Genomic DNA, 22,810 nt, shown 5'->3' with positions numbered 1-22,810 from the left:
GACTGCATTTAGTTTTCCTTTCAGTGAAGCTCAACTTTCTTGTAACACAGAATGCAATCAGAGACTTGCCAGAGATAGGGGGATACTAACACGTGCATCTCTCTTAGACATCAGCTAAAAACTATACATTCACCATCTTGTACCAGATGAAACCTATTTGTGTGAACCACAAATCACTCCAGCTGCAGTGGGACCTTCTCTCAGTTATCTTTTAGGCACAACTCCCAGAAAACTTCACTTAAAGCAGTATCAACTAAAGTATTTTCTGATTACCTTCTTTGGGACCTGCAGGGTACCATCATGTCTTAAAAGATGCAGTTGTGGATGTGATTAAAATATCACTACATTTTTCAGTTTAGGGAATCATTAATGCATGTATAATCACAGTTTAAATAGCTGTGAACCAGCTTGTACAAAAAATACAATCATAGCACCATATTTACAAATTTAGTACCATTTCCTCATTAACTAGATTCTCAAACTACCTTTTTTATGGCTAATTAGGTTATACATTAGTGCTTTTAAAAATTGCCTGAATTTCTTTTACAAATATACATTTATAAGAAGAAACATTATATCAAAACTGCTGCCATCTAAGGCAGCAACTTGTATTACAAAAGTTATTAAAACATCATTATACACTTATAAAAGTTTCAAATTTACATTTTCCTTTTCATAGGCACTCTATAAACTAAAATGTGGCCTTGTTTTCACAGCTGTTAGTTTAAGCATTTAAACTAGATAAACATTACCAATGTTGCTCTTTTTTTTTTTTTTTTTTTTTTTTTTTTATATAAGCAAAAGGAGAAAAGAATCACCCATTAACCAGAAGCATCATTTACAGTTTTTACTTTTGCCTACTTTATACATGTTTTGCTTAAAAGTGATACTTTTTGATGTTGAGGTTTAGCATTCATGATTCCACTGACTTCTTAGGGCTCAGCTTCTTTTTCCCTAGAATTCGGTGGAGGCTAGCTGACATGAAGTAGGGTTTTGATGTAGATCCATCATTTCTTTCCAGGTCTTCACCTGAATTTACAGAGCAAAACCAGTCAGGAAAGGAAACAGTACAACCACACACAGTAAAAGAAACAAACCAACAGCAAAAGAAATGCAATCAAGGTAATTTAGCTTTATTATTCAGTTGATGATGGGCATTATAAAATTTCTATTTTCTTAGACCACAAGAGTGTTTACATGATGCAGAGACAAATATCCTGCTATTTTTTAATTATAGTAATATATTATTTTTCTTCTCCAGATCTTTGGTTTGGCAGCATAGCTGGAAATTTTCAGAAACTGTCATTCCTCCACTGAACTCTGGCATCTTGAAAACCTCTTGCTAGAAAATGTGTCAGAAAGACAGCCATGGAACTAAGCACTTTCTAAAACTGGATCATTTTTCAGTGCCTAAGATAAAGTTCATTTGAAAACCTATTGCTGTGAACTAATAATATTCTATCTGATCTATTGTTCATTACTTAATGGGAGCATGGGAAGTAGAACAGAATATGAATTTAAAACAACAAGGCAGACATTACTTTTTTTCCTACAGAAGGTCATGACCAGTCAGAGCTCAGCCCAGCTGGTGCCATGCAGCAGTGACAGAGCAGGGAACAGTTACACACCAGTGGGCAGCTGGGAGAGTCAGTCACTGAAGCACAGTCATTGAGACTGCAGCCCTGCAGAGGCAGACAGCTGGATCTGCACAGCCAAAACCAGAGGCTGAGCTGTAAGGAGTGGCCAAGGAACCTAAAGGAGGCAAATCTTAATATATCTCCATGGCAACACATACCAAATGTCTCTGGAATAAACTAACAAGAAAATATTTTGGTTTTTGAGTGCATCAACAAAGCTGGTATAGTCCAGTTCATTCTAAATAACAAAGTAAATGACTGTATTACATAGCCAATATGAAAAGAAGCAGTTGCTAATTTTTCATACAGTTTCCTAGTATGTGACCAGACTTCTGTAAGGAATGGATAAGGTGATTTTCTAGGCCTCTTTCCAAGAATTGCAGGTATTACTGAAAGGAAACACAGTACTTACAAAAGCAGAGGAAAAGAGTGTCAACACACATTGCATAGACGCTGAAGAACCCGTGTGCAACCAGGTAGGAGCCAATGATGACTGTCTGCAAAAAACAAACCACAATAAAAGCCCAAATTTCTTTCAGCACCACTGTGGTAGTATTAACACAGGTCAGAAGCCTACTCTGCTAAGCAGATTTAGAATTTAATGTCAGCTCTGAATTTCTGCTAAAGGTTACTACTGCTGTGGACAGGGATCACAGGTTCAAGGCACTGCATTCTAACATGTACTGGCTTCCAGTTTTCCAGCTGGAAATAGTTCCAAACTGGAACTATTTCAACCTCAGAGGAGAAGATCTGCCAAGAATATTCTGAACTCCTTCAAGAACCACTCAGCCTAGAGATGTTCTGAAGCTTAAGGGGGGCTACAAAAGGAGAAATATGCATTGCAGGTCCCTCCCTTCCCTTAGAAGCCATACTGCCATCAGTGCCTTGCTGTCTTGGAAGTCTGAGGGGATGTGAAACCTGATTTTTCTGAGGAATCAGAGTCAGTGCAGTGCCACTTCTGCCAGAAGGATCCCAGGGACTGGAGTGCAGCAGCTCAGTCCTCACTTGAGTGGACACTGTGCCACTGAGATGCTGGCCAGAGAAGCTGTCAGCAGACCATGCCCTGAGTAGTCTGAACCTCAAACTGCCCCAGGCATTCAGGAGATTAAATGGTTGCCTTACCAACAATGGTACCCAGTAGTAATTTAGCGTTGGCACTTCCTGTGCAAAGACTGGTATCCTGTGTGTGAAGAAAAAGAATGCAAGAACACCTGCAAGAAGCACAGGCAATTAGTGATACCATGCTAGCTCTGATTTCCAAGAACATAAAGAATGGATAAGACAGACAACAGGTCCAAGGCTGGTTTCAAAAAAAGCTTGTAAACAGTACATTCTTCTGTACTAATTACCTAACAGAAGAGGCATGCATATTAATCAATTATCATAAAGATATAAATGGTATATTAATCAATTGCCATAAAGATATAAATGGGCCTAGAAGGACTTTAATGAGTTATTTTGTTTCACCATTCTATTGAACTTAACAGCAAAATTAATAAATAATGTAATTCTACAGTGATGACAAAATACTTTAGATCAGCTCTTGATACTAGTGTTACTTTTGATTAAAGTATAATCAATTAGTTAACTTTGCGAGTATACAAAATGCAAAATATAGTTATTTGTAAAATAGCTTTTTGAAACTGCTGTGGCAATTTGGAAAAACCAAAACACAACAGAACACTGCCAACCTGAATTTCTAAAAGTGCTTCATTTAAAAAAATAGAAAATCACTTTTCTGTCACAAAAAACCTTGTCTGCAATTTTGTTCAGTTCTTGCAAAAGGAGAACTGACTGTGGCTGACTTACTGGACATGAATTTGGTCTGATTCAACTACGATGCTGTGGCTGTACAAGTCCTTGCACCAGCCACACATTCAAGAGCTGTAAAAGCAATTAAGGAAAAGATACTGTCAAGGCAAACCAGGCTCTGGGCAAGGGGGAGAAAAGTGGGGAAAAAAGAAAAAAGGAAAAAGGTTTTAGTTCAATCTAGCAAATCCTAGAAACATAGATTTCCAAATAGTCAGACTAATGAGAACCTCCAGCTGCTACCTAAGCATATATGAATATGGCAGGCAAACTTGTGGGTACCAGAAAACAGAGAATACAATTTAGAGAAAAAACCAACCAGCTTACCTACACCACCAGCAACAAGGATTTTCCCCAGAAACAGAAGGAAATCTGTAACTTTGTCGAGAACTGCAACCCTGTTTAGCAAATGACAAATGATACATAATCATCACAAACCCAACATTTGTATTCTTTCTCCTGAAGTCCATGGATAATTGCAAACCATGACCAGAAGCTGTCTTCTGCTGGGTGTGCAGGCTGACAACACAGCACCACAGACAGGCAGTGCTGAGATGGGCTTTGCCACAGCATAATCTCAGAAGGAAAAAAGCACTGAGCCTTGTAAAGGCCTTAATGTAGCAGTGCTGCTACAGGACTGACATGAAGACTGTTCATTCCTCAAGCTGGTTTAAAAAATCAACTTAAAACTTCAAAATATTTTTATTTCAGCCTTACTTCTAGGGGCACAGGTAAGCCAGGCCATAAGAGGGGAAGTGCACATTACAACAAAAAGCAGTATTTATGTATGTAGGCCTCCTTTTCACTGGTCCTATCTGGCCATCTTTCATGACCCACCCATAACATGCCACATCTACTATTTTAAGATGTCATGGTACAACACGGGAGGCAGGAGACCTCGAAGCAGGAAGGCAATCACGGATGAAAGAAGGCCACAGAAAAGCTGACAATAAATCTGCAGCTCTCATTGAAGCACAGCAGGGAGTTTCTGCTCCATGTCCAGCCTGTCTAATCAGAAACTACAGATAAATAATGGGATGAAAAATGAACCTTGTATCATGAACCTCGTGACAGCACTGATGGTCACATTCCCATTATGGATATGGGAATATACAGTATTGACTACTATGAAAAATAAACGTCAAGAGCTACTAAAGAGACAAATCATCATTAATCTGTCAGAATTTGGATTTAGCAAAATACACAAGATATAAACATCTTTATTTGAAACAACAGAACTATATGTCTAGCTTTTAACTATTGTTCTTCCTGATTAGGAGCAAAGTCATAAAGGGCAGAGCGGTGATAATTCTGTAAGGAAATAAAGGCAGCTTCTCTTTTCTATTCTTTTTCTATTTTCATATTTCTATTATTTCATACAGGCATTACACAGTATGGACATCCCTGTCCTGATACCAGTGCAGGTAACACACTGAATGTATTCCATCTCCCAACTCCAGTCCTCTCGTTTCCTTTCTTAAGCATCCTTTCCACTTTCCTCTTTCAGCCTTCCCCTCCATTTCTCTCCTCCTCCCATTCCTTCACTTAATGCCTCACACCCCCTCACCAGCTTTACTGAATCTCTTGCTCGGTAATTAGATTGTGTGCTATTGCATCAATACGGCCTTCTCCTAAGTTATTCTCCTATTATTTTTTGATGCTACAGTAGCAAAGGAGGAGCCAGAAGCAATGAAGGAACAGGGAGTTTGGCAACACGCTTGGTAGTGGAGAAAAGGGCCAGGAAATTTCCAAGCATCAGAGAAGATCAGGTTATGTTCAAGACAATCTTTTTGAAAGCAAAGTATTCTGTCTTCTTTGCTTCCACTCCCTGACACCTCCTAAGATTTCTGAATTACTCTTAAGACTTAGGTTTTTCTGCTTTCCCTTTCTCAGACCAAGTGGACAAAAGCTCAAGAAACGAGCATATGGCAGATGATGAGCACCCCATTCCCACATATCCACAGATCTCCTCTCAGGGGCTCCACTTGTTTCTTGGAGGCATTATCACAATGTACTTGGTACTGAGGAATTTAAAGGACAAATCTTAAAAAAACCATGAGATTACACCAGCTCTGCACAGGTTACTGCAGTGGACAGCCTGCTGTTACACACTGAGTGTAAGAAGAGCAGCACTCAGCATTTGGAGACAGGGGAGAGGAAAGAAGCGTGCCCAGAGTGCAAGAGCAGAACTCCTGACATTCCCAAGGACTGGGAGACAGGCCCTTACCTCACCACATTCCGCATGAGCAAATAGAATGCATCCTTTGCTGAGGTGCAGAAGTTTCTACCATATATGGCAATCTGCAAAATAACAGTAGCTGTTAAATATTTTCAATAATTAGGATACCTTCTTGTATGCCAGGATCTATCTGCATGTAATGCATTATTCTCCCTAATGTGGGGCCTTGAAACTCAGATGGACACAAATCACTTTTCTCAGTCACCTGCTACTTTTCAATGCTTCCCATCAGGATGGGACAGAATATTACCAATCTTTCCCCTTCCAATCACCTGGTGATGAGCATGCCACCCCGGTCATCTCACAGGTAGTAGACTCAGTACTGAGTCTGCCAAGCAGAGCAGAAAAGGTACTTGTTGAGGGATTCTTCTCCCTTTGCTAGTTACCTACACTGTATTTATAGTCAGTGGAAAAGAATAGGCCCTTGTAGAGCTGAAATGAGCTGACCCCTCTAGTTATCTCCTTGGACCTGATGCTGCATTCCCTGAAGAAGAAATCAGCATAAAGTAAAGCGACTAAAGCTATTCAGGAACAAAACCACTTCTTCCTGGAATACTGTCCACCAGGATAAGATACACTAGAACAACTCTCAGCTCAGACAGTTTATGAACTGAAAGAAGAAAAGAAAGATTGTAAAAAACAACACCAAGATGGCAAAAATTTGAAACACCAATTGCATCAACACATGTTGTATTGGACCCACTACAGCCACCTCCTTTGAGACATGAAGTCTGTGACTGTACCATGCAATCATTGAAATTGCTTCAAGCCAGAACATTCCAGGCTGAAATCTGTGTATGTTAATTTATGTGAAGATTTCAAACTTCTCTAATCTGGAAGCTAAGAAGGCTTGAGAGAAATATCACTGCTGCTTCTAGTAGAATTTGTACTTTTAATTTCCAGGTGGAAATACAACTATCACATGCCTTCTGATCTCCTTACTCAAATATCACCTCCAAACAGAAATGTCATCAATATGCAATATGAAATAAGCTAATATTCTTAATGAAATCAGGATATCAATTACTGAATTACAAGAGGAGTTAACCAGTTATTCCATTCCTTCCCACTTATTTTGGGGGTGAGGGTAATGGACAAAGACAGGAAAAAAAAGAGGCTGAAATTATAAGGAAAAAAATCATCTTACTTTTTCTTGATAGAACCACATGCATTTACTGAAAACTCCCATAAATCCTGTTTATTCAGCAGGTTCAAGTACTGCTGGCTTCTGATCAACTAGTAGTGTTTAGAATATTTTAGTGTCCTAGATAGGAGAGGCCACATGCAGACACAGGACATACCATGATGTAGGCATTTCTGTTTATAAATTTTAAGAATTTTTCCAATAACCAGAAACAGCACTTGAGGCAGCCGAGAAGGAATCTAGTGAAGGAGTTCTGAGTACCTGAAAAGCACAGGAGAGGGTACATCATACATAGAACTCATGAACAGTCTTCAGTATATAGAAAGAAGAAGATCTTAAATTGCGACATTATTTCTTTATTTCTAGGTATGGACCCTCTCTCAACCAAATTTAACTCCCTAGCTTTCAATTAAATCATACTCATATCCCATCTGAACTTTGCATTAGGTTCCCAAGAACATAGACTCAGTTCAAGTAAATGAAGACAAATTTTCTGGCTTCAGAAGAAACTACAGTGTATAATGTGGAATTAGTCTCTTTTCCTTGCTAAAAAAAAGCTTGGGAAACTAAGGAAATAATTTAGGAAGGAAGGTCTTAACAACTTAGGGCAGATTAGTAAATCTCACCTTTCAGTTTGTGATCCAAGTACTCCAGTATTATTCTAATAAACTGGACAATTGCAATAATTAAGGCTCCAAATGCTAGTGAACCTGTATGGTATCTAAAAACAAAATATTTGACTGTTATAACACACGTATGCCTACGTACATGGATATATGTATGCACAATGGTATGTATACACAAATAAAATAGGAAGTGAAGGAAGGTCCATTAGTGGGAATTACATAAAATAAAGGAACCTTCACGCTGATCTACCACAGAGGAACAGGATGAAGCCATTGGTGTGCTGGTGCTTGTGAGGGCTGTGTCTGTCTCTCAGTCTGGGTCCACACGTGTTGTATACATGTATTTCATGTGTCTGTGCACTCAGAGTACCTGCTCTGCATGGTTGGACCTGGGCAGGAGCTGCAGCAGCCTCGCTGCTCCAGGGCTACAGGATTCAGCCTTCCCCAGATCACTACATCTTCCCAGTTGTGCTGGTTGGGTGGACTAGAGTTAGTCTTTTCCATAGTAGCTCATGCTATGCTACGTTTTGGATTTTTGACAGGACAGTTATGGTAACACACCCATGCTTTAGCCACTGTCAAGCAGCAGCTGCACAGCACCAGGACTGCTCTGCTCCTCACCCTGCCCCTCTGGTAAGCAGGCTGGGAGTGCAGGAAGGGCTGGGAGGGGACACGGCCAGGATGGATGATGCCAAACAACCCCAGGGATCCCTCACTGCCTCCCGTGCTGTGCTCAGCAGCAACAGCTGATGGAAGGAGCACTTGGAGTCACAAAGTTTGTCTTTCCAAGACACTGCTATACACAAAGCCCTGTGGATGGCTGAACACGTGCGTGCCTGTGGGAAATGGGGAATGAATTTCTTGCTTTGCATGCTTGTGCATACAGCTTTCTTATATCTATTAAACTGTCTTCATCCCAGCCCGTGTTTTCACATTTTCAGATTGTCTCCTCCATCATACTGTGGGGAAACAAGCAGGAAACTCTGCGGGGCTTGACTGCCACCCAGATTAAACCACAATGCTGGCTGACCATTTTCTTATGATATTCTAAAACTGGCTTCCCTAAATGTAAAAAGGGCATTTGTCAGAGACACGACAAGGCTCACTCCCAGTTCCACAGTCTTACCGTATTGCTCGTCCAAAGGAAGAGAAGAGTGGCCACAGTGGAATATCAGCTGGTTTTTGATAGGCCCAGTAATAAGAGGCAAAGGCACCAGCAAGGGTACACTGACCCAGTGCAATTGCAAAGTTCACCAGCCAGAGAAAGACAAAGGCATTGGCTAACTGGAAGATGAAGATGTACTTATGGTACAGGCTTTCTCCTCCATAAAAAGCAAAAGTACACTGAGCACCTGGGCACAGTTTAGTCACATTGGTTGTGTTAAAAGTCTAAATAAAAAGAAAATAAACAACACAATCATAAGCAATGAATTCTATGTACATAGCCTCTTGAAGTTTAGCAGATTAATACAAATAACATAACTCTGCTCGATGTTTCATTATCACATTCAAAACTGCAACACTCCATAACCTGTTTACATATTTAAGGTTTCATATCAAGTATGCAAAGACAACTTTAAACTAGGAATTAGCAAACAGGGCTGCTCACCACATCCTTGAAACTTGAATAAATGGAATTTGAATTTCAGGAATCTACTTTTAAGATAGATAAATGCTTCATTAAAGAACATCTGCTCAATTAGGGAAAAAAAAAAAAAAATTCCTTGAAAACTAGAGGCCAAGTGGGATGTTCAGGTAAATCACCATGGTTGAAATGAAAAACTGAGCTATACAATTTAATTCAAACTGTGGTTATGGTCACAACTTAACTTATGCATCTCAGACTATTAAAAAAGGGAGTAAGCATTATGCTGAATTACTTTTCCCTATTTCTAGTGTTCACTTCATGCATTTGCTTGGTTTGGACATGAAACTAAATCAGATCAATTCTAATTCCTTTCTCTTGTAGTATTTAGACATCAGCAGAGTGTGCATCACCACTGCAATGCAATAAAATTTAATGCATCAGTTTCTGCTCACTTGTCCCACTGCTGGGCTCCCAGAGCAGAGCCTGGACCCTGCTGTGCCCCTCCCTGCACCCAGGGACAGCCAGGGACAGACCCAGGGACAGAGAGGGACAGACAGGGACAGCCAGGGACAGCCAGGGCTGAGCCCTTGCTCAGCTGCAGGAGCTGCTGTGCTGAGGCTGCAGAGCTGCACAGAGCCCTGCAGAGGAGTCTGGTGCATAATATTTGATAAATATTTCCAGCTTTTAAAGAATCCTTGAATTCAAATCCACAAATTAAAAAATTTGACTGAAGGCCAAATTAAAAAAAAAAACAACCAACAGTATTTTTTGAGCTTCATAAAGGTAATTACTGTGCCAGAAGAAGCTAAGCTTCTGTTTCAAATCATGGCTAGTCCCTGAGCAGTTTGAGGTGCACCTTTCAAAGTTTGCCACTGGCTTTGGGAAAACAAAAAACAAACTCCTCACAAATTCAAGAACATCTTTCAAAAAAATTTTATTTTAGTCCCTTCCTTTCTCACCCTGTGAATTAGAATGTTAACATTTACAGGACAGTTTAGCAGAAAAACTAATAAAATAGTGTTACCTGAACATTAGGTAATATTTTCAGATATAACATGGGGACTCATGACTTAAAATATGCAAATTTTTTACTAGCAGTGCATTTAATAGTGATTAAGAAATGCAATTAGTATAGCTCTCACTATAGGTTAATATTTGTTACACTTACCTCCGGATCACAAGTCAGGTTTGCATACTTGCACAGTGTTTGATTAGCCATTATTTTATATATAGGTTCTCCTGATGTGGCCAGAAAACTGAAGGAAATATTTTAAGGAGAAATCATAGAACTGTGGTTTTTGAGCAGCTTAGGATTCTGCACTGGGTAACCACTGGCTCTAAAGAACTTGTGTACACAAGAGGAAAAACTGCTCTTGCTCTGCAGAGATGTATCTGAAGGGTTGACAGACAAGACCAAGTACTTTCATTAATTAGAGACATAAGGCAAACTCATATCTGGAGCTGTAATAACCCCTGACCAGAATGGTTTTTGTAGCCTTGAACATTGTCCCCATCTCTCCTCCACATCTATCTTTGACAAGGCAGACGATGAAGTAATTCTTGTATTTTGGCAGAAGCAGATATAGAACATAAGGATGAATTAACACTGCTCTGAACAGCAACAACTGACCCTCTTCGAAATATGAAATAAGAATAATATATGAAACAACAGCTGGTTTTTAAATAGCAGTTTTCCCCTATTTTAGTCCTTAGCAAACCCTTGCAGTTCAGGAACAAACAGAGGTTGCTAATAGGCAATTGAGAGAAGATAGTGCACTGCATATTCTCTCACTCCTTTCTCATATTTTTCTGAACAAAACACACAGAAACCCCACTCCACCTCCAGTTAACTAAGCACCCATTAGCACCAGGCCTGTGGAGCACATGGCCCTTTTCACCCTCTGGAGTCAACCTTATGCAGTACACAAGGTTTTGTATTATTCTCCTGCCTCAGACTGAATTTTAGTCCAGTTTTTTTTTTTTTTTCAATTCAAATAAAATCACTGTCTGGTTTGTACATCCCACGCAGATGGGCAGTGTGGAAGACTGCATTAAGAAGAGTAAGTGCTAAGTAACCAAATAGCCCTCTTAAGATTGGTTTAATTAACATGAAATAGCAGAAAATTATCTAGTCTTGCAGACCAGAAGACTTGCTCCAGATAGGTACACAGACAGAAGGATACACGGCTGTCACAGCCCAGTAGGAAATACAAATTGCAATGAGTAAGAAGGTGACAATTGGGTAGAATAGTGTAGACATTATGTAGCCAATTGCCCTATAAAAGAAACAAAATATACCAATAAGCTACAACAATTCCATAAATAAGCTTTTTATCAGTCCTCTTGTAGCAATTTTACTTTCAGAACCTCGTTGACACTCATAGCATAACCTAGTACTGGCTCTCAGAATATTGCAGGAATTTTTTCATATGTTTTCAAACCTTGACTTAGTCATTTCTACCACTCCACTTTTATCAATAGTACTACAGTGAACTTTATCAATTTGTCATGTTCCAACCTGTCCTCTGCTTTCTCCCTCTTCACGACTGCTTTGGAGATCCATCTCTTCCCAGGTCATTAACTGATTTCCATGACATCTTGTGGACTGCTGCAGACATTACCCTTTATGTGCTTACCCCACTCTGCTCATCCCGTGCTCTTCCTTCATTCCTACAGACCTGAAACTACCTTACTGTATTTTGTACTTGACCCCTCTGTTCCCAGAAACGCTCCTGCATTAAGTGCTGGCTATTCAGAGGCAGAGGCAGTAAACTAGTCTTTGTAATGGCAGGACAGACTGACACTGTCCTGCAAATATGTGACTTTCTTTGCACATGCCACACGTAAGTGGTGCCCACCGATGACTACTGGAAGGCAAAACAAATAATTGCATTTTCTTGTTGACAGCTTAGAGAGCCTCTTTTAACACCAAGGCATATGTAGACTGATATTGCACTGCTAATTCCTGTGGCTAGAATGTGACTAGTGAGCAGGAACTTGAGCATGCCAGTTCCTACCCTGCAGGGGCTCATTCCCTGTGAGTGGGAGTTGATACCAGCCCTCTTGGTAAACCTGCTGCTACTCCAGAAGTGAACACCTCCAGCTGGGTATCTCACTGGATGTGTATTCAGAAAGCATGTCCTTTGCTCACTGACAGGTTGGCTCTCTTTATCACAACCCTTTTTGTCCAGTACTATTTCCTACAGTATTTCTCCTACGACTTAGGGCACTTCTGATGCTATTTGTTTTATAGGATGCAGTTTCCAGAATGCAAAAGGAGAAAAATTTACTCCGTTTCTAAAGGTAAAGTAGTAAATGCTGGCAGGAATGCAAGGAAACTGTCATGTGCAATCCAGAGGTAATGAGCAAAACATAATTGTTGTCTGAGTCCAGAGACAAAAAAGTCCATTATGGGTCACACAGGAGAACACAGCCTTATGCTGTCTGAAAAATAATCACAACAAATTAGCTGTGTTCAGCAGTAATTGGCAGGCCTCTTAGTTACCATCAAGCCTATTACTCTAAAACACCGATTAACAACTGTTGTTCCCAGCTATGGATTGCAAGTCAATTGTTGGCACTATAACTGCAACATTTTGGAAAATGTAGCTAAAAGGTATTGAGAAACATAATTTGATATCCAGTCATTAACACCTTACTTTTTGTCTTCCTAAATACAGGACATGGTCTGTTAGGTTTACAGTAATTACATACAGTGTTTCATCTCACTTATTATGCTCAAGAGAAAAAAGTTCACCTTCAAGTGACCATTCCATGGTGCTGGAAAACTAAAGAATGTCATTGCTAGTCAGCAAGAAGTTCATGAACTTTCTAAAATCCTTCCACCTGTCAAGGTTATGAACAAAGGTTTTGAAGAATGTTAAAAGTGTTACTGGATTTTAATGAACAGGAATTAAAGAGTATAATTTGGTGCTGCGTAAATTAATTGCTATGCTTTAATTGCACAGCAGCATAAGACAAGAAACAGATACCTGGCTAAATGCAGAACTTCAGTGTTTCTTAATCCCATGACAAAAATCCCAAATCCTGATTCCTGGGAACCACAGTGGCAATAGAGATGGCAGGAAACCACAAGCAAGTGCACAGAGATGAACTGAGATCTAATTCTATGTGCTCTGAGAACACAGCCTTGCTTTCAGGGCCTGTGACACCATAGCCTATTTGCAATGAAACCCAAGGGCCTGATGTTTTAAGTCAGTCAGTTTTAAGTCCATTTATACTTTGTAATATTCCCATTAAAAAAAAACCAAAAAAACAAAAAAACCAAAAAACAACCAAAAAAACACCAAAAAACCAGCAAACCAAACCCAAAAAACCAAAACAACAAAAACATTAAGTGTTCCCACTGTGTAAAACAGGAACCACTGTGAACAAAGCCTATACAGATTTCAGGAAACACACAATGAAGAGGTCCCTTAGGTCCTAAACTCTCATATCCTGCTCTGCTTTCTTCTTTACTCAGAGCAAAAAAGAAATGTCTTAGACTGCACCTTCTTACAATGTCTGGTCACAGAAGTCTCTTTTTCTCTCTGCAGATTTATGCCTGTCCACACATAAGATTGACTTGAGCCAGTAAAATCTCCTAGTCTTTCCTAAATAGAAGCCACAGCCAAAACAACAGCAATCCTCAACCACTGGTTTATGATTCCAGAGACAATCCAATGACAGAGCAAAGTTTGCCCTTGTAGGTTCCAGGCTCCAGTAAAGCACCTTAGCTTTTCTGCTGAGACAGTCTCTTTGCACTAAGGATATGTGGTAACATAACAGTATATGTATTCTTAAGGCAAGAAGTGAAGAGATAAGAAATTTCTTACTTTAAAAGAGAAAGCTCTATTAAGCACAAACTCATGAAAGGATAACAGGCAATCCTTGAATGCCTCCCTTGAATTCCTTGTTCAACCTTTCTGGTTCAACAAATGCAGTGTTGTATTTTAGAGCCCAATTTTCTGCCCTTAGTAGTGCAAGATGGAGTTCAAGAAGAGTGTACTCTAGAGATAATTTAATAAAATTCAACTTATATTAAAATCAGACTAACATACCTACTACCTTCCTCCAACAGTGCAATAGCAATCCGGATCCGATTTCTTAGGAAGATCAGCATCAGTATGATTATAACCTCAACACCACAAAGTATTATCACTGTAAACAAGCAAATAAAGAAGTTAGATTTATCAATAATCAGACCAATATGTTGCCTCTGTATGTTTTTTTCTTGTAATATGAAGTATTATTCATGAATTCTGTAAAATTCTCTGCTTGAGCAGTTCTATCTCCAACTGCACCTGCCAAACTTCAATCCCATTTCATAGGTTTCTAAATCCTATTGTAAAGCAACTCTATATGCAGAGAGTTAGAATGTGTATCACCCTGATATAGATATTTTAACAGAAAAATGGAACCTATATAATTCTCAGAAAATACATGCAATTTTATGATTCTAAGACACAAAGAAATGTAGTTATTAATGTGACTTATTACTCTCATTTCTGAGGCTCTCAAAGAAGGAGAAAAAATAATGTGACAGAGAAAGGTACCCCTCCTTTGCAACTTCATGACAAACTTGATTATTGCCTTCTGCTTTCCCCATGATGAAGACTGAACACACAGGAAGTAGAATGCTAATAACAAAAGATTTTTTCACTCTTATCACTAGTGTGAATGCATTATCTCCCCTTACAGATATACCAGTCTCCTTGAAAAAAACCACATTTTTACACAATAGAGAGAAAGGGAATTCTGCTTTCTTTTCTGAGCATCATGTGTAGAGGAGGAGATTTAACAAGGCAGAAAGTGTATCAAGACACTGAGTGATTTTCCTGAATACCCATAACAGATAGCAAATTCAAAGGGCACTTACTAAATGCTAACCATGTTTGCCTCAGTTGCAGGTACACTTTGAAGTCTGTCTGGAATCCAATATCATAAACAGTGAGGTCAGATCCAGGTATTCCTTTAAGATGATCATATTCCCAGTAACAATGCCAGATGCCTTTTAAAAAACAATCAATATAATAGGAGTGTGTCTGAAGAGTGCAAAGACAAATCTAAAAAAAATCTTACAAGCCAAATGTTTTGCTTTTGTATAAGCCTGTCAGGTAAGCAAAACCCCAAAATGCATCACTATGAGACTAGTCAATTATGATATCACATATTCAGGAAAGAAATATCAGTACAAGTGATTACAGAACAAGCATACTGTGCATGGGTAATGCAAGTTACTACATCTGCTGCTAAGTATCAGCACAGCTGGATTCTTGTCACATTTTGCTGCCATTTATGTCCTTCTCACTTAACTGTGTATAAAACTAGGCATTAATTCACCCAATTGCACCATTTAATTAAAGTAACTACTGATTTTCCTTGCCCAGACTTAAGCAGTAAGGAAAAGTAGTCCCAGAGGCTAAAAAATTACACCTACCATATCCTATAATTCCAATCACACCAAAGATGAAAATCCAGAAGAGAACCCCAGCTGTGAACCTCAATAACACAAGGAACAGCAGACTCAGCAACATTGCAATGAACAGCCCACTAGAAAGTGAAGGAACAGAAACACAGGAAATATCTGAAGTGTAGAAACTTGCTTCAATATTCAGAATTTCTGTTAACAAAAACAGTCACATCTCTCTCCAGTGTGTTCAGTGGTATCTCCTTTGAAAGAATCTGTACCATAAGCCTGACTTCAGTAAGAGACAGAGAGACCCAAACTTGCTGAGTATCTGTGAGTTTCCTGCTACTAAATATTGTGAGCTGAGTATCAGACTATGGGAAACCCATCTTTCCAACAGTGACTGAACACCTTTAGAAGCTGACAACTCGTGTTTCTGAACTGATTAAATCTCCGTATTATTTTCTAAAGTATGCATTAATTGTCATGGATTTGCTTTCAGGATTGACTAATGTATGCTAACGTGCACGTTACAGGGTCACACCTGGCCATGACTTCTGTACCTGTTGAAACAGATCAACACACTGGCTGTGTTGATCATCAAAACCAATATTAATGGACTAGGAATTCACAAATACTTACATACTTGCTTCAGCAAAGTAGCTACTTCTATTTTTTCAGTGCTGCATTTTAATTAATTGGTGATTAATGAATATTAATTGCAAGATAAAGTTAATACTGTTCAGTAAATTTTTTTTTTGATATTGCTTTGCCTGCTGCATTGGATTTATGGGCTTATATTGAACCTAGGTATTATAATGGCTTTAATCGTATATTGCTTGCAAAAAATCAGAAACTATCTGTTTTATATATCTACTAGTGACACTTGACAACTGCAACTAGCTTAAAGATCACTTAATTAGACTTTTAAGTTTTGGAATTGTCGCACACATGGGTGCTGCAATAGAACACTGCACTTGCTGATTTTCTCTCTGGCAGGACATTACAAAGTTATTTCAGACCAACTGACACTCTATGTATGTATGCTACACTATCCTTACCTCACCCACAGAACCGTAACAACCTTATTATCATCTGTGATGAAAGGAAATCACAGTTGCTCCTTGAGTTTTAAAGTAGGATTTGTACCATATACATACATGATCTTTTTTTTTTCTTTTAATTCCCTGCAGACCCCAAAATGAGTTTGGAAACACTAAAAGTACAAAAAAAAAAAAACCCTTACATTAAAATCCAATACCAAGAAATGGCATAGTCTTCAAAAATTTTCATTCCAACTGATCTTCCATCCAGGACAACATTGATGCCACTGAGAAAAGAAAAGTCAAAGAAAAAGTTGCTTCAGGTAGAAAAGGATAATTTATTAAAACAACAAATAGGATCAGTGAAAGAATTTGAAGTATCTTTGGCAGTGGTAAGAGTACATTAAAACTTTCCAGCTTCACTTCTGTCACCAACATCAATCAGTTACAGCAAAGAAAAAAACTGCATATGTCTACACATCCTGACCATTACAAAGGCTTTATTGTCAGAATTGCTTATTAAGTCATTAAGTGTATACTATCAATATCTGCAATGTACCAAGGAAAAAACAATTGTGATCCTAAAACTGCTAATAGCACAGAACCAGAAAACAGGTGAGTGAAGAAATTCATGGAACTGTTTTTCTACCCTGCAGAATGCTTGGCCATATAATTGTTTTCTGAAGAATATTCCAATAGACTTTTTAACTTTTTTCCAGAAGCAGGAGCACTCTGAAGAGGTGAGATGCCTGAAGCACTAGGCCAGCCCACAGCAGTGGAAAGGTCATCACAGAACAGGACAGCCAAGGCCATTACTGGCTGGCCCGAGTCCTGCAGCATGAGGATTGCATTTTGAACCTCAGTTAACTTTCCTCAAAAAACTTATTTTCGCTAGGAAAACCAATAATTATTTCAACAAATTACTGAGACCATCAGACTAAAACTTCTTGCTCTTTTTGCTCCTTTCTGCACACCACAGTGCTTGATTTCCTTAATGGAACTTTGGGAGTGCTCAGGCACAGAGAGATCATTTACTACCAAGTCTTGCTTGGGTACCCTCAGTCAATTGCTACAGCAGATTCTGATTTTTTTTCCATTACTAAATTACTGCACAATCTTAGAATCCAACAAAGACTAAAGAAGGGTAAAACCTACTTTGCAGCTTCCCTGAGATCAGTTACATTTCTTGTTTTCCCTCTTCCATCTTTGAATGTGGTCTGATTTGCCACGGTCAACACACCATTCTTCGTGGAGAAGTCTGGGAAGCATCTCTTCAGAACTATTCAAAATATCAAAACAAAGCCTACATATTACATTTCATGTCAAGCTCCACTTTTGTAATGTGTGGTTTGTAACATATTTAAATAATTTCATATTCAGTCAATTGTTTTTCAGTCAACAATATGTTGACTTTGACAAATCTTGGAAGAGCTATTACATTCAAGATTATGATTTTTATGCTCTGGGCCTTTTTGCCAAAGCTCAGGCAGGGTGAGATCACAGATATCAACTGGAGATGCTAAGTCCTACCAAATAACAACAGTACTAGATGCAGGAGTTTAAGAATTTGCAATAAATGTGGAACTTACTCTCTGTCAGTAATCTGGGCATCTTATAAAAACTGCAGCTTCTCAAATACACCATTTTATGGTAATAACCCGACCACCACCCAGGAACAGATTACACTTGACTGGTCACTAAAAATATTATCCCCCAAAACAATCCATAACAGCAAGTGTCAGCTTCCTTATATACCAGATGAGCTCCAGCACCAGCCACTAGATATTGCTGGAGATGAAGCAACAGAATAAAGACAGAAACAACTGGTTAGAGAGAGGGAAGAGATTATAAAAGAGCGAGAAAAGGAGAGATGTTTGCATACTCATTTACACTGCCCTGCTCTTTGCTGCAAAATGTCCTTGGTTCCATCCCAAAGAAAGGAACAGGTGAGTCCTGCTTCACATCTTCACATAAGGATTCAGCGTTTTCCTTACCAGATTCCAACAAACACCAGTGCCAAGGCCAATATTCAGTCTGGTGTATCTCCCCCAGCAATTACTCTGACTGAATGATTAAGTAACATATCTTAACATATATCTCCCCCCCCCTCCCCACCCCCCGTAACCTTTGCCCCTTGACGTAGTCAAAAAGAATATAAGAACTTCTTTGCAAATTATTTAGTCTTTCGGGTCAGTAGTTCAATTTCCATACAAATTCATACTACATTTTAAAAATGCAATACACATTTTGTCCTTTTAATGACCTGTTCCTAGTTTACATGATCTTTACTTTAAAGAAGTATGGCAAAAATAAACAGCAATTTCTTATTTCCATAAGAGTGTGGGTTCAGTACTACACTTGTGCAGCTGAGATGAGCTCTGAGATCAGTGGTTAACTACTCATAAACACTTGCTTAGCATTGTGATATTTCTTGCCCCTAAATTCTTCTGTATGCCCTACGTAGCCAGCATTGCACTGAAAAGAGAGCTGCATTGTAACAGGGCTGAACATTTTAACTTCAACAGCTGGCCACATGATCCTTCCAACATTCGTAGAATTTTCTTTATACCAATGGCTTTGCCTGGTCTTGTTTTGGAAGGCACAATTTGATCTGAAGAGTTTTTGCTATCAGTGATGATTCAAGAATAAAAAAGAGCTCATCTTCAATATACCCAGATGACTGTTAGAAAAAAATATTAATTACTATTTGTATTTTCAAAATTATTTGACTTATACTTTAAAACTGAATGGATGTCAATGTCAGACAACAGACATCTCCTAGTGACGTTGTCACAAAATACACTTCAGACTGGAGTTCTGGTTTAGTAAGAATGCTCACAATCTGCTAAGATGTGTATAAGAAGTAGAGCCACTCACAAGGCCTGCTTGGAACAATCATCGAAGGACAATCTTCATCACGTAGGACTTGAGCAGCAGACTGAAAAGGGGGAAAAAGATGAACGCTGAATACACAGCAGTATAACTAATGTTTGTTTCTCACCCAATCTGAGGGAATGCCCCAAACTGGACTTTGTAACCTCCTCCCCAAATTTCCCTGGTGGAGCTGCAAAATATATTTGTATCTAAGTAAGAATCCAAACTGTCACTGAGATTTGGAAAAAGACTATTCTTTTCTTTTCTAGTGTCATTAAAGAAAAGACCTTTGGACCAGCATGTAAGCTAGAACTGACTGGGCAATTTTTCACCTTTTTTCTTAAAGTAAAGTTAGAATTTAACCCCATTAATATAGCTGAATTGCAAGATGCTTTAAAGATGAGAGAAGTAATGCAGTACATTTGAGTGTAAAATCAGTTATATGAAGGATAGACTAATTTTCTTGGCTAACTTTCCAAGTAGCTATAATTCTTAGCCTTAAGAATTGGTTTAAGACACTCCACTTTACCCCTGTGGGGTACCTAAGTACTAAAGGATGCTGCTTGCCACAGTACTGCAACTACATGTGTAGCTGCAGGTAGTCTTTTAAGCAAACAGCAATCATTTGAAGGGTGGGGGATGTAGTGAGCATTCAAGACTTTCAGTGTGGATTAAACAACTGTCAAATCACATAAACAGGACATTTTCTATGCTGAAATCAGAATAATTCAAATCTTTGAGGCAGCTCAGTAAAATCATGCACATTACATACTGCTTGAAGAAAAAACAGACTTTACTATCTAGAGATACATACACACCTTGCGAGGATTGTTAAAACCAGGTCTGCAGAACTGCCTGAAGTAATTCCACTGATCTGGTCTATATCTGTAGGAAGCTTGAACATCAGAGTAGGTTGCAAATCTGTCTGGGCACTTTGAGACACAAAGCTGCAATAAAAGAAAAAAGTAAGTAAAGATACACGCTGGGTAGAGAAGGGTAAGAAAAGTCGGTGTAATGAAAAAGAAAGAAAAATGCCACTGCCTTCAGTAATGTTTACTGCAGGACCTAGAAAGGATATGCTGCCATTTGGATTCCCTAAATGAATACTTCCAGAATACTTTGATAGAAAACACTTTCAAAGTGTGTTCTCCTCATATCTGGCATATCAAGTCCCTCTGTCTGTCTTAGGTTCTACACATTCTGATAACTAAGAAGAGCTTTCAGTCTGTTGAAGAGTATTACTTATCTTTTTGGACAGCAAGAAAAAGCCTGTCAGGTCCTCCTGTACATCTACCAACAGAAGTATACATGCACAAGGCGGTGTGACAGCTACTTTCACAGGATCCATGCAATTTCTTTCTACAACAGGTAGAAGGAGAACTTTATTTAAAGAAAGTCTCACTAAAATCAAAAGTCTCAGGTACTGTTGTTTCACCCTTCTACAAAACCTCTTCAGCCAATTACATCTCTACAAATATTGTCAAGTTAGGTGTAAATCATTCAAAAGTGAATTTTAACTGCAGACTAAGAATGGATCTCTCCTAGTTACAAAGCCAGGGGATGCACATGTCAAGCATGAACTTCACATGAATCAAGGTACAGTCATTTTAAGCTGGATTTACCTGAGAAATCAGGTGAGGACTGGGGTTTATTGAATGCATCTACCGAGAAGTGATTTAGATTTAGGATATGGAGAAGTGGCTGGCCTGATAAACAGACTCTCAAGGTTTTGCTGGTCCCTGGAATCACACAAGTTGACAGACATTCTGACTCCTCAGCATTAAGACTCTGAGGTGGTTTGAATTTCATCTTTACAGCAAGTTTCAGCCTTTTCTAGAAGGCAGTTTGTTTCCAAAGCTGTGCTATCCAAACATACTTTGCAAAGCTCTGCTGTCTGTGTACCAGAGAGACATCAAGCACAAAAACTGTCTTTCATGTCAAGAGCATTCTGTCATAAGTAATTCAACTCAAAGAATTTTGGGAAAAGGTCTTGTACTGATCCTTAGAATAGCGAAGATGCTGCAAGAGGGTCTTTCTAAGTGAGTATTTCAGTCCTACAGACTACCCAAGGCCAAGGAACAAAGAAAGAAGAGTTTTGTCCTTGCTGGGGCAACGGGTGACTAACAAGTACACACTTGGCAGTAAACTGTTTGCCATCTATGAAACAGGCAGTGAAATGTGCTGTCTATGGATCCAATGGACTGTAAATAACAGTTTTCAAATCCAGTCTTATTCAAGAACTGAACCTCTTCTCATGTTAGTTATTGGGGTTTTTTCTCCTCCAATTTATATGTATAGGTCAGGAATGAAGGACTCTGTTTGCAGTTCAAAAGAGGAATGATTAAAAAAAATTATCTTCATCATTTTCCAAAAAGACTTGTAACTTAACCATCTGCAGTAACAAACAGCATTCAAAAACAGCATTCTTAGTTTTGGAGTTGTTGCATATCTGAAAATGAACACAGTAACTACTCCCAAAAACTCCTTCAACAAGCATTTCACCCTATTTGATTTATGGCCATGGCCAACTTGACCACAGCACCAGTCAAATCCACACAATGACCTCATATTTGCGAACAGACTGAGCTGTTCTAGTTAGAGTCTGAAGACTGCAGGGTAACAGTGTCAGTGTCTGCATGTGGACAGATGGGGATTCCTGAAGCAGATCTGCAGCTGATGGAGCAAGTTTTCATCCTGACAGCAACTAGCCAATGTTAAAAGGGTGCTTGCTCTTCCTTGTTGCAGATTTCCATGTTTTATGGTCAGGAAAATAGTCTTGTAAGAAAGACTGGTTACCAAAGAGATCGGTTCCCTTAACCCACACAAATGCAGTGGGTTTATTTCACACCTTCATGAGGAGTCACAGCACAACAAACGGAGTACAAATTGTGGCATAAGGCAAGAATTAACTTTCAAAACCTTCGCTTTTGAAAGAGCCACAGGCTCCAACCACACCCAGATACTCCTATCACTGGCAATATGCACAGATTCTTGAACATGTCTAGCTTTAAAAACCTTAGGTATAAATATTTCCTGCATGCACTGAATACTACTGGATAGCTGCCTATGATGAATTCATAAGAAAAATATTGCTGTATTCAAGTCAGCAGATTTTTTTGTCTACTCTTATGCAAAATACAAATCTTGTGGATTTCCATTTCATTTTTCTGACCATCACATGCTACAGATAGTGTGTGCTACAAGTAATTTATAAAACAATCATGTTATATTTTCAAGGACATAAACAACAATTTTTAAATCCAAACAAATACGTCTCATTTTTAAGCACCAAGACTAAGATGCAGGGAAAATATTTTATCTCTACATTTTCACTCACCTGTGTTGTAGGGCACTGTAGGTTTATTATCACTACGGGGTTGGCACATTTCAGAATGTTGAAGTAAAACAAAATGGTCTTGTTCCTATGAAAATGGATATAAG

General features: G+C 38.8%; 1 protein-coding gene across 4 annotated transcripts in view; it reads right to left on the bottom strand.

Annotated features, from left to right (window-relative positions):
* Positions 1–833: 833 nt before the first annotated feature.
* Positions 834–22,810, bottom strand: part of SLC44A5 (solute carrier family 44 member 5) — a 55,627-nt gene continuing 33,650 nt past the window's right edge. For all 4 annotated transcript variants that reach the window (XM_079314353.1, XM_079314351.1, XM_079314350.1 and 1 more), the window contains exons 5-22: positions 22,707–22,791; positions 20,188–20,316; positions 19,373–19,433; positions 17,651–17,774; positions 16,699–16,782; positions 15,483–15,595; positions 14,922–15,053; positions 14,104–14,203; positions 11,227–11,319; positions 10,212–10,299; positions 8,582–8,844; positions 7,456–7,550; positions 6,987–7,090; positions 5,674–5,747; positions 3,774–3,844; positions 2,760–2,848; positions 2,050–2,134; positions 834–1,029 (exon numbers count right to left, since the gene is read on the bottom strand). In XM_079314353.1, the coding sequence (XP_079170479.1) occupies positions 914–1,029; positions 2,050–2,134; positions 2,760–2,848; positions 3,774–3,844; positions 5,674–5,747; positions 6,987–7,090; positions 7,456–7,550; positions 8,582–8,844; positions 10,212–10,299; positions 11,227–11,319; positions 14,104–14,203; positions 14,922–15,053; positions 15,483–15,595; positions 16,699–16,782; positions 17,651–17,774; positions 19,373–19,433; positions 20,188–20,316; positions 22,707–22,791 (1,906 nt within the window). In that variant the 3' untranslated portion in view covers positions 834–913. The remainder of the gene's footprint in view (positions 1,030–2,049; positions 2,135–2,759; positions 2,849–3,773; positions 3,845–5,673; positions 5,748–6,986; positions 7,091–7,455; positions 7,551–8,581; positions 8,845–10,211; positions 10,300–11,226; positions 11,320–14,103; positions 14,204–14,921; positions 15,054–15,482; positions 15,596–16,698; positions 16,783–17,650; positions 17,775–19,372; positions 19,434–20,187; positions 20,317–22,706; positions 22,792–22,810) is intronic.

Source organism: Erithacus rubecula, assembly GCF_903797595.1.
Source record: "Erithacus rubecula genome assembly, chromosome: 10".
NCBI classification, from domain to species: Eukaryota; Metazoa; Chordata; class Aves; order Passeriformes; family Muscicapidae; genus Erithacus; species Erithacus rubecula.
The sequence above is the reverse complement of the archived record's forward strand: the minus strand, read 5'-3'. Positions and strand labels throughout refer to the sequence as shown.